The sequence below is a fragment of the Drosophila virilis genome, unplaced genomic scaffold (assembly GCF_030788295.1).
Source record: "Drosophila virilis strain 15010-1051.87 unplaced genomic scaffold, Dvir_AGI_RSII-ME tig00001851, whole genome shotgun sequence".
Taxonomy (NCBI): Eukaryota; Metazoa; Arthropoda; class Insecta; order Diptera; family Drosophilidae; genus Drosophila; species Drosophila virilis.
Window position 1 is genome coordinate 129,172 of NW_027212863.1, and position 12,069 is coordinate 141,240.

General features: G+C 51.3%; 1 protein-coding gene across 1 annotated transcript; it reads right to left on the minus strand.

Annotated features, from left to right (window-relative positions):
* Window positions 1-7,468: 7,468 nt before the first annotated feature.
* LOC138911663 (uncharacterized) lies at window positions 7,469-11,560 on the minus strand. Its single transcript, XM_070211040.1, has 3 exons — window positions 11,102-11,560; window positions 9,496-9,633; window positions 7,469-7,558 (listed from the first exon to the last, which is right to left on the minus strand). Exons 1-3 carry the CDS (start codon window positions 11,558-11,560, stop codon window positions 7,469-7,471), a joined length of 687 nt encoding a protein of 228 aa, XP_070067141.1.
* Between the last annotated feature and the right edge of the window lie 509 nt (window positions 11,561-12,069).

Sequence of the window (12,069 nt, forward strand, 5' to 3'; positions counted from 1 at the left end):
CGAGTTACGAAGGAGTCTTCTAGGGACGGCTCCTTGCCTTCTTGGCCGAACCAGGCGTCCTCCAACTCCCGCCGGGCGATGGTGTCGGGTGTCTCGACGCGGGCAATGGGCACGAGCGCGGGCATCTCGTCCTCGTGGTCGAACCACTCATCCTCCGACCCCTTTCGAAAGATTGCGTCAGACGACTCGGCGCGAGCTGTGGACACGGGTGAGTTCGCCGCGTCCTTGCTGCCGAGACGGCGCTCCTCCACGACCATCTGGCAGACCGCAATCGGTATCGGCCAGGGTTCGGGATGCCCTCCTTAAGAAGCGATCTCGCAGCGGCGGTTATCTTTCCCGAGCTGGGAAAGACCCTTATGGCGCCCTCAGTTATGTTATTAGTGTTAGTCTTATCTAAACTTTATTATAATGGTTTCGTTGGGCGACGGGTGTCACTCTCATCCTTCGCCTACTCGTGGGCATTTACGTGCTCTGGATCTTCGTCTTCTTCGTCGCCCGTCGCTTTTTGGTAGAATGGTTTGAACTGTGAAATGTTGGTCACCTTCTTCTTATGCTCACCTGATTTCACCAGCCGTACAATATTGGTGGATATGAATTTAACGACCCTGTAGGGGCCGTCAAATGTGGGTGCCAACTTTGCGACGAAAGCTTCGTCGATATAAAAAATTTCTTTTAGCCAATCCACCTTTGTTCTAGGGTCGAGCGCACTAGTTGCGGACCCCGGAGTCACCTGATCGTACAGAGCTGCGGGTAACCGAGGTTCCCTGCCCTGCATCAAGAAAGCGGGACTAAAGCCCGTCGAATCTGCCACGCTCGTATAGACCTCCGGTCCTAATACTGTATCCAATGCTCAGCGAGCACACGCCGAGTGTAGACCAAATAGCATCACCCGCCATTGGAAAATACCTCTTCCAGGGACTGTGAACGCCGTACACTCCCGACTATCGGCTGCCATCGATATCTACCAGTACCCGTGCTTCAAATCCAGAGTGGAAATGAACCGGGCGTGACGCAACCGCTCCATGATGTGATTAATACGAGGCACCGGATAAGCGTCCGGAATGGAATGCGCGTTAAGTTGCCGGTAGTCAATACATATACGCCACTCGCAGTCTTCTTCTTGACTAAGACAATCGGGGCGCTGTGCGGAGTACGCGACGGCCCGATGGCATTTGCCCGGATCAGCTCATCCACTAGCTCGTCGATCACTCTCTGCATGGCCGGATTCTTGGGAAAGTATTTCTGTTTCAACGGATTCTGCGCTCCGCGATGTGTGAGATTTTCCGCAGCCCCTCGAAGAGAGCCAGCTCTAACTCCAGGAACTCCCTCAGTTCTGAATCCAGATCCGCTGGCTACTCCGCCTCTTCGATGCCGTTCTCGCCCCCTCCTGGCACCACTTCGACTCCAGACCGCTCGATTTTGGCGGTGGCTCCTGGGCCCCCTGTGTCCGTGTGGATTCTGGCCATTGCTCCTACTCCGTCCATTCCCTGGCACGTTCCCGCCGTGCCGCCGTAAGTCTGCCTTTTCAGCTCTACGCGCCGTCTCTTGGGTTCTTCAGGCTCAAGATTTGGGCCGGACTTTATTTCTCTTTTCCTGACCTTTTCTATCGGGTGCCGAGCAGGTGCTTCCCTTCCATTACATGATAGGCATCGTCATGCTGATCGATTTTTCCCGTAAGCTGACGTCTACTCTCAAGGCTTTCTCCACCTCTATGGTGGACCCATTCGCCAGGCGGATGCGTGCCTGTATTTCCTCCGGTCCTCGAATCGTCCACTTGCGTACGTAGTCTTCACTCATGAAGCTACGAGTGGCTCCAGTATCGATCGTGGCAGGCATCATTCGTTCGCCGATCTCTACCGTAGCGACGATCCGGCCACCATCCACCTTCAGTGGGTGTCCTACTACTGCGTTCCGTGTGTATTGTCGCCGACCCGATCCTGGTCCGGGCGACGCCGTTGCCCGTTTCCCGCCTCCGCACGGCGGCAAGCCGAGCCCAAATCTCAGCCCAAACTCCTGGGCGATCGCCACAAACTCCTCTTCAGTCAGTGGTGAATCCAACGGACGCCTACCCCCGGGTTTTGGCACTCACCTGCCTCCATCCTTTATTATATACCTTCTTGGTAGCCGACGTCGCTGTTTCCCTCTCTTCCTGTTTTAGGGGTTTCTTCGGTCCCTTTATTATTCATTTTTGTTTAATTAATTTTATTTATACAAAATTTTATTTTTATCCACTTGTTTTTATTTATCTTTAGCCACTTCACGAAATTAAAAAAAAAGTAATTCTCTCGACGTTCTCGACACTCTAACCCGCGTTCGTTTGATTCGTTTGGCGCTTGTTATGTTCTTATTGTTCACTTCGTTCGCATTCAACCTTAAAGTGCGACCATCCTCACTGCCCCCGACAACTGTACTGACGAATTCAACTTTTCACAGCGCGTGAGTTGACCTCAGTAGCCGCCTCAGTTCGAGCAGGTGACGGCACTGCGGGCGACCGTCTCATCCTCGGTGTCGGGTTCCTTGGTGGGGCTCTCCGGCAGGAGCTCACCGTCGGCACTGCGGGCGACCGTCTCGACCTCGGCGTTGCGCTCCTCTTCCAGCACCGAGTCCAGACTGGTATCCCACCCGTCGATACCGTCTCTGCATGAAACCTCTTCGTGGCCGACGAGGATGCTCCCTCAGGACTGGGTCGGCGTTGGCCTCCACTTCGGCGACGCTTGCCCCGGGCGGCTCTCCGTCGGCGATGGCGGCTGTGTCGGCGCTCTCCGCCTGGGCCTTCTTCGGCACCCCCTCATTCGGGCTTTGCAAGGTTAATACGGGGATTGTCGGCTTCCACGGGAACTTTCGGTAGATAGCGCAGCGTTATCCGGGGAAACTGGCTGTCCGGATCTACCTCCAGACGGTGGGTGACGAAGCAGCGACGGGATGCCGGTTCGTCCTCCTCGCGGCTCGGCGGGTCTGCTTCCCAGCCGTCTGCTCGGACTCCGCTCGGCGCTTCCGTGTCTCCTACCAACTCTACTGCCTCGACCTCCTGCACTGGTGGTGTGTGCTTCTCTGCTTCGAGCGGTACTGAGTCTTTCTCGTCCATCCCACCGGTCGCTGTTGGGGTTGCCGGCCCTGATGACTGTGCCGAGTGGGATGCGATGGGCGGAGATGGAGGCTCTTCCGCGTACCGTGGCAAGTTTCGTGCGAATGGCTCCTCCACGAACATTGTCGTGACCTCGACTGCCATTAGCATGACCATCCCGTCCAGCCTTTCCATGACGTTGGTCCGCCGGGTGTATACGGTATGGCGGAACTGGTGAGACGGCCCTTCTTGTCGTTCTCTTTGGTAGTACTCGCGTCCCCGACGGGGGTCGCGCGGGAGGCCTCTGGCTCCCGGCCCGGGGAAAAGCTCGGTGACTCCGGTGCTGACGTCTTCGTCTGAGATGCTGATAATTTTGGGTTCCACCTGTAATTCAGCTTATTGGTTAACTTACTCATTACTTATTTGGTAATGCCCTATCCTCTCAGTGCGGCTCACATTTTACTAGGCCTATTCTTAATTATGTTATTAGTGTTAGTCTTATCTAAACTTTATTATAATGGTTTCGTTGGGCGACGGGTGTCACTCTCATCCTTCGCCTACTCGTGGGCATTTACGTGCCCTGGATCTTCGTCTTCTTCGTCGCCCGTCGCTTTTTGGTAGAATGGTTAGAACTGTGAAATGTTGGTCACCCTCTTCTTATGCTCGCCTGATTTCACCAGCCGTACAATATTGGTGGACATGAATTTGACAACCCTGTAGGGGCCGTCAAATGTGGGTGCCACTCTCGTCTTCGTAAGTTGTCCTTTGATGCGCGATGGAGGTGGCTGTGGACGATATAAAAAATTTCTTTTAGCCAATCCGCCCTTGTCCTAGGGTCGAGCGCACTAGTTGCGGACCCCGGAGTCACCTGATCGTACAGAGCTGCGGGTAACCGAGGTTCCCTGCCCTGCATCAGGAAAGCGGGCCGTCGGAGCATCATGACATTCCCACAGTACCCTCTGGGGATGTAGTTTTCATCGTCTATCCGGTGACCCAAATGCCTATATAGCTGTCCGTTTTCCTCGATGTAATCCGGGAATTTTGCTGGTTCTTCGGCGATTCTGGCACGCATACTCGCGACCCATTTGCAGGGGGCCTCTGCCACCACTGCTTGCTGAGGTCTCTAGATGATGCCTCAATAGCGCATCGGCCACGACGTTGAGCTTCCCTCGTCGATAATGGACGTCAAGTTGGAACTGTTGCAGCTCTTACGCCCATCGCGCGATTCTTTCGGATGGATTCTCGATCGAGTTGAGCCACTTGAGTGCTAGATGGTCAGTTATCACGGCGAACCGGTACCCCTCTAATTAGCAACTTCCGGATGGACCACACGATTGCCAGGCACTCTTTCTCAGTGGCGGTATAATTCACCTCGGCCTTCAGTAACTTTCGGATCGCATACGCTATGACTCGCTCTTGGCCATCAATCGTCTGCGTCAGCACTGCGCCGAGGCCATACTCGCTCGCGTCAGTCTGCAAGACGAACTTGGCGGAAAAGTCGGGCAAGCCAAGACAGGGGCAGTCGTCAAGCTATCCTTCAATTGACGCAATGCCTACCCTGTTCTTGCTCCCATGCCCAATTCTGCCCCTCCCATAAGAGCGCTGTGAGTGGCTGTACTTGCGTCGCGGATAGGGACGAAGAGCCTGTACCATGACGCCGTCCCGAGACACTGCCGCAGTTCTTTGCAATTTGTCGGGGCCCTTAAACTACGTATCGCCTCCACTTTCTCCGGATCAGTACGTATTCTTTCCCCGTAAATACATTTTTTTCTATTTAACCTGAGATTGGCCGCCCCTAACCGGCGGAATACCTCCCTCAAATATTCCACATGCTGTTCTTTCGTTGCTCCTATTACCACGATGTCGTCTAGCTAGGTGAACGCATGGGGCTCCATTTCCGGTCCTATTACTGTATCCAATGCTCGCTGAAAGGTGGAAACGCCGAGTGTAGACCAAATGGCATCACCCGCTATTGGGAAAGACCTCTTCCAGGGACTGCGAACGCCGTACACTCCCGACTATCGGCTGCCATCGGTATCTGCCAGTACCCGTGTTTCAAATCCAGAGTGGAGATGAACCGAGGCGCTGTGTGGACTACGCGACGGCTCAATCGCATTTCACGGATCAGATCATCCACTTGCTCGTAGATCACCGTCTGCATGACCGGATCCTTGGGATAGTATCTCTGTTTCAACGGCCTGTCATCCTTCAGCCGGATTCTGTGCTCCGCGACTCCCCGCAACCCTCGAAGAAAGCCTGCTCTGACTCCAGGAACTACCTCGGTTCTGGATCCAGATCCGCTGGCCACTCCGCCTCTTCGATGCCGTTTTCGCCCCCTCCTGGCACCACTTCGTCTCCAGATAGAACTCCATGACCGCTCGAATCTGGCAGTCGCTCCTGGTCCTCTGTGTCCGTGTGGATTCTGGCCATTGCTCCTACTCCGTCTTTACCCTGGAACATTCCCGCCGTGCCGCTTCCGTAGCCAACATAAGTCTGCCTTTGCAGCTCTACGCGCCGCCTCTTGGGTTCTTCGGGCTCTCGATTTAAACCGGACTTTACTTCCCTTTTCCTGACCTTTTCCATCGGGTGCCGAGCAGGTGCTCCCCTTCCATTACCTGGGAGGCCTTCCTCCGGCTCCCTCTGTAGCCGAGCAGGTGCTCCCCTTCCATTACGTGGGAAGCCTTCCTCCTGCTCCCTCTGTATTCGAGCAGGTGCTCCCCTTTTATGACTCGGGAGGCCTCCCTCCGGCTCGCTCTGTATCCGAGCAGGTGCTCCCCTTTCATTACTCGGGAGGCCTTTCTCCGAACCTCTGTAGCTCCCCAGTCATCACCTGGGAGGTCTTTCTGCGACTTTTCGCTCGTTCCTGGTCCCACGCCCGGTGTCATCACTGCTTCTAGGACCAGTTCTGCCTCACCGCAGCGTATTGTAGTGCCCATTGCACCCAAGAAATCCATACCCACGATTGCATGGTCTACGTCTACACTCAAGGCTTTCTCCACCTCTATGGTGGACCCATTCGTCAGGCGGATGCGTGCCTGTATTCCTCCGCTCTTCCCCGAACCGTCCACTTGCGTAATCAGTTTTCACTTATGAAGCTACGAGTGGCTCCAGTATCGATCGTGGCAGGCATCGTTCGTTCGCCGATCTCTACCGTAGCGACGTTTCGGCCACCGTTCACCTTCAGCGGGTGTCCTACTACTGCGTTCCGTGTGTATCGGAGCCGACCCGATCCTGGTCCGGGCGACGCCGTTGCCCGTTTCCCGCCTCCGCGCGGCGGCAACACTCCTGACTAATTCGGCCCGGCTTCCACATATCCAACAAAATAAGACGGGGGCGTTGGAATATTCTCTGGCGAAGTGGCCTGCGCGCACCTACGACATGCGCGTCGCGGATCATATCCGTTCCCGACCCCTTGACTCATCATCCGATGGGCCACCTCTGCGCGAGTTGCAGCGGGTGGAGCGGAGACCCTATTGTCCACAACGGTTGTTCCGGATCCGCTGGGAGCAGGCCGGAACGGATTGAGATGTCCCCCGGGGACTGTGCCGTCCTCGCCCGTTCTGCGCTATTCGACCTCGAGACACCCGGGGCTACGTTGGTTGGCTGCCTGGGTACTCCGCCCTCTGCCTCACGATGGTTCGTATTCCACGGCCACTTGAGTTAGCTCGGATAGGGTAGAGAAGTCTTGCCGTCGCATATAAAGCCTGTATTCCGGAGCGGCGTTCTCGTAGATGGTGATGGTATGGTCTAGTGTGGTAGGGATCACCACCCGGTTCAACAGGGGACCGCCCTACCGCAGTTGTTCGGCGTTCTTCATTCCCCCCGAGAGCAGGAACTGCCTCCACGCCCGAGACGGACAAGCTCGAGGTGGGCGCCTGCAAACGCCCGTACAGTTGGAAGCTCCTGAGGTCAGGCTCCGACTTTTGACGTGGCCGCCCGCCAACGTCGGGTAGGACGCCCCATGATGGCGGCTCAAGAGTTTTAGCGTACTGAGATTCCAGCTCGGCAAGCCGAGCCCAAATCTCAGTCGAATGACCGCCATTCTGCACGTAGGTGGACAGTTTTGGCACTCACCAGCCTCCATCGTTTATTATATACCTTCCTTGTAGCCGACGTCGCTGTTTCCCTCTCTTCCTGTTTTAGGGGGTTTATTTATACAACATTTTACTTTTATCCACTAGTTTTTATTAATCTTTAGCCACTTCACGAAATAAAAAAAAAGTAATTCTCTCGACGTTCTTGAAACTTTCACCCGCGTTCGTTTGATTCGTTTGCCGCTTGTTCTGTTCTTATTGTTCACTTCGTTCGCATTCAATCTTAAAGTGCGACTATCCTCACTGCCCCCGTCAACGGTACTGACGAATTCAACTTTCCACCGCGCGTGAGTTGACCTCAGTAGCCGCCTCACTTCGAGCAGGTGACGGCACTGTGAGCGACCGTCTCGACCTCGGCGTTGGGTTCCTTGGTGGGGCTCTCCTGATATAGTAGTCCGATCTTAACAGGATTTTGCATGTGTAAGGAGCACAGTAAAACTAATATATGCCGAGCTTGGTCAAGATGTGTTGATAAACAATTGTTTATACAACTTAATTTTCGACCCAGTGTTCCTATTGCAGCTTTATGATATAGTGGTCCGATCCTAATATGATTTTGCCTATATATGAGGTGTTGAGTTACTAATTTTTTTTAGCAACTGTTTAGAACCTAAACCAAGAAATAAGTAGATTTTGGGCTTTCACGACAACACGTTATAATTTAGTTTATAAGGCAAATTTATGTGGATTATAAGGTTATTTGGCTGTGGCTCAGAATTGGTCCTTCGCTTCGGCTCGATGAACAACGAACTGATCGAGCAGACAAAAAAGGAATATGCAATTTATAGCAGCTGCGACAAGTGCAAGAAAGGCTTGCCAACCTTGTTTATAATAAACAGCTGTTCCACTAGACCTAAATTACAACCTCTTCTTATGTTTACATGAATGTTTGCTTATGCCCATTTGATGAGGCTGCTGCAGAATCCAACATACTCCCCCGTTGGAAACCTGACTTTCAACAGAATTCTTAAGGGGCAGCAGACACAGCTTGTTTACGGCTCTTCGGATGATTCCAGCCGTGGTCTTTATATCAGCTACACGATTGACTCCATCCTTCCCAGGAATCAAGTTAACTATCCTACCAAGCGGTCACCGCATGGGAGGCAGATTTTCGTCTTTAACGAGCATCATATCGTTGATGCACAACGCTTGTGTTTGAGTGCGCCATTTAGCTCGCTGTATTAGCAAGGTGAGGTACTCTTTACGCAATCGAGCCCAGAACACCTGTTGTAGCTGTGTGACACGCTACCAGCCATCCAAACGGTCGTAGTTTAATTTGGTCCAGTCTGGCTCGATGATGGCTGATGAAGGACCACCAAGCAGTAGATGAGCAGGAGTCAGGACATCTAGATCTGCTGAGCTCTCTGAAAGCGAGAGTAATCGGCGTGAGTTAACAATAGCTGCGATTTGGCAAACAAAAGTATGAAGCTCTTCAAAAGTAAGTAAAGAGCGGCCGACAGAGCGATAGAAGTGGTGCTTGGCCAACTTCACTGCCGCCCCATAGTCCACCAAAGTGCGGTGAACGGGGGGATGAATTTCCACTCGATGTTATCGACGCTTTAGAGGTTATTCTTAATATACCAATCGGCCAATATTTAAGTCGAATTTTGGCTAGAAGTGCACGGGGACCAGGGTGTAGATTCCTTTAATGAAACTGAACGATGACAGCTAAGGTGATTGCATGACGCCGAGGTAGTATAATGGGGTGTTGCGCATCATAGTCCAGGGACGAATTGTTAAGCCGTCCACCGACGCGGAGGAGGTCACGTTCATCCAAAAATGGTGCAACAGATGCAACGGAGCTGCATTTTTTCACATTTCCATGAGAATGAATCTCCTTGATGTCACCCCACAAGTTCGCTCTCTATACAACCCGAAGAAGAATGCGAGTGCCGTGATGAATCTCTGCAACAGTGACTCTATGATGCCTTATACGCTTCATAAATTTGTAGACAGCTTCGCTCCACACAATTCCAGTTTTGGGACAGTCAAGGTTTTTAATGGCGCAGCTCGAGACTTGGAGCAAAGGATACGACTTGTGGCTAGTGGACTCCTGGCCACTACGTAGATACAGGCTCCATAGGCCTCCACACTGGCATCGCCGGCAACAATAGACAGAACTGATCGCCTGCAGGGTTTAACAGTACAATCTAGAACAGAAAATGAAAATCGCTGAATCCCATACAGGACCAAGGGCCTTGCTGACATCTCTTCCATCATCGAACTTTAAGTACTGTTCCCTATCTTCATAAGCTATTCCATTGAGTACTTCTTGGTGAATGGAACACCACTTTCGAAGCTTCAAGTTTCCACGAGACAATATCCCAGCTGTCTGACGAATTTTCTCTCTGGCTTCAGCAACTGATTTGGCTCCGGATATAAAATCGTCAACGTAAAACCCTGCTTGATGGCATCCGATCCAATTGGAAATGCATCACGCTCATCAAAGGCCAACTGGTGCATGGCACGCACGGGCTAAAATGATGCTGATTAGGTCCTATATATTACTTTATCTAATTTAAGGATTTGGATATCCTTCTGGGGCGAGTCCCTCCACAGAATGCACTGGAAGTAACTATCAGGCGAAGTCACTCGGACACAACGATACATTTTGCAAATATCAGCTGTGAGGACCACAGGATATGTGCGGCAGCGAATCCAACTTAGGTTGGATGATTGGTCGCGCCATCAGTACTTCATTAAGAGAATGTCCAGAATCAGTAGTTGCTGAGCTATTAAACGCAACACACAACTTGGTTTTGGTGATGTCTTCTTTCAAGACCTAATGATGTGGGAGGAAGTATTTACAACAGCCACCCAACTCTAGACCAACTCGCGACATGTAATTTAGATCCAGAAACTCTTTGATGAATGCCGAATACTGCTCCTTCAGATTCGAATTCCGACCCAATTTTCGCTCAAGACTGAAAAATCGAAGATAAGCCTGGCCATAAGACTCTCCTAGAAGCTCTGCACTTCGTTTCAGAGGCAACAGCACTGAATACTCGCCGGTAAACGGAAGTTATTGACAAAATGCTGCTCGCATTCTTCCAAGCTTTCAATTTCCAAAACCGCCGTACCAACTCATCCAGACGGACGTCCAGCCCACGGTCACGACCCAGCCAAGACGAGTTTTTTGCAGAAGAAGTAGTCCTGGCAAAAGTACAATTTGCCCAACAGACAAAAGCTCACAGAAAAGGCTCGTTCCAATTAAGGGATCCACTCGCTGTGGTTTGTTGAACGCAGGATCAGCCAACCTTATGACTTATGTCTTACTTATGACGAAGCTGGGCTGACTATCGGTAATTGTTGGAGTCACAAGAGCAATCTGAGCCTCGACTTCATGTTAATCCTAACAAGTCATCCTTCAGTAGAGATGCTTGTATCTCCGAGACCCATGAGAACTGTCGACGACCGGGTTTTCCTTAACTGAAGTCTCTGTGCGAAACAGTATGTGACCATGTGCAACTGCGAGCCTGAGTATAATAAGGCCCTACAGGAAAACAAGGAACCAGAACTATTCTTTACCAGTACCACTACAGTGGCCAGGAGCACAACACCAGACTGAAGACCTTGGACAGCAAGAGAGGTAGTGGAGTGAGAGTGCGTCGAAGTGGCGGCGCCCAAATCAGCCGATGTATGTAATGGTGTCAGCGCGTCAGCTTCTCTTGAAGTGGCAAAATGCAACAGTGTATGATGCTTTCCTCCACAAGTACGACAATGACTACTACTGCAAGACCGATTTTGGTGTCCCTTCCTTGGGCAGTTATAACAAGGGCCAGTTTCTTGACTTCTTTTGTAGAAGGGATGGGCACAAAGTTCCGAATTTACTACATGTGTAGAGCCAGTAACCAGACGCATCACAAAAACTGCACCCATTTTGTTTAGTCTCAGCTACAAGTACTCTTTAGCTGTGGTTAGTGTTATGGTTGGATTTGCCCACCTGATAATTGGTTATATGGGATGACATGGCATGTTGCACGCTCTCCAGCCTTTGACTACGCCTTTCCAGAAATGTGAAGAACTCATCGGCTGTCGGTATTTTGTCAATACCTGCGGCCTCCTTCCATTTGGTATGAGTCTGGGTGTCCAACCTTTGAAGCAGCGTGTGCACAATTATGCATCCCGAAATTTGCTCCAAACTGCCTAAATTCTGTAAGGCACGCATATGCGAATTGACCTTCTCCGAGAACTCATGCAGTTTTGTAGCCGACTCCGAATCTACCCTCTTGAGCCCAAGAATCTCATTGATGTGTGCCTGGGAAACAAGACGTTTGTTACTAAATCTTCTATTTAGGATATCCAGAGCCACAGGATAATTGGCACCGGAAAACTCCAAAGATCGAACCAAATCCAACGCAGGGCCAGACAAACATGAACGGAGTAGCTGCAACCTTTCCATGTTAGACAGCTCGGTATTCAACTGACACAAACATCGCGATACAGTCCGAATATTCGGTATAACCATCGGAAATTTCGGTAATTTTAGCTCGGGCAGGCGCGTTCTGTTGGCTAAGATCAAGGTTTGGTTTGGCAAATCCTCATGACGAAGAAAGATTGAGTTGGGCGGGCCGCTAGATTGACAACGCTGAATATTTACGCGAACGCGAGCTTCAACCATGGCGATCAATTTGTCAAAATCATCGCGTAGTTTGCTGCCAATTTCATCGAAATTAAGTTCCTCTAGCGAGTTATGCGCGGTATTAAAAGCAAACAGTTTGTTCAATTAGAAAAGGCGCACTTCTAAGTCGACGGCACAAAAGTTGTTAATTTTATCCTCAGATAATTCTTTCTCAATACATTTGGCTCGTTCGAAGAATGCAACCGCTTTGCGCTTAAGAAAAGACACCCTGTTTGACTGCATACCATCTGTGTTCTCGCCTTGCATCATTTTTTCACAAGCACACAATC

What these genes read in the sequence shown, in the direction of transcription:
- LOC138911663 (XM_070211040.1), bottom strand. Translation starts at nt 11,560, where the DNA reads ATGGAAAGGTTGCAGCTACTCCGTTCATGTTTGTCTGGCCCTGCGTTG. An exon ending in CCCATATAACCAATTATCAG is followed by an intron (nt 9,634 to 11,101) that starts GTGGGCAAATCC and finishes GCATCATTTTAG; the next exon opens with CCCGTGCGTGCCATGCACCA. An exon ending in TGAAGCCAGAGAGAAAATTC is followed by an intron (nt 7,559 to 9,495) that starts GTCAGACAGCTG and finishes AATCCTGTTAAG; the next exon opens with ATCGGACTACTATATCAGGA.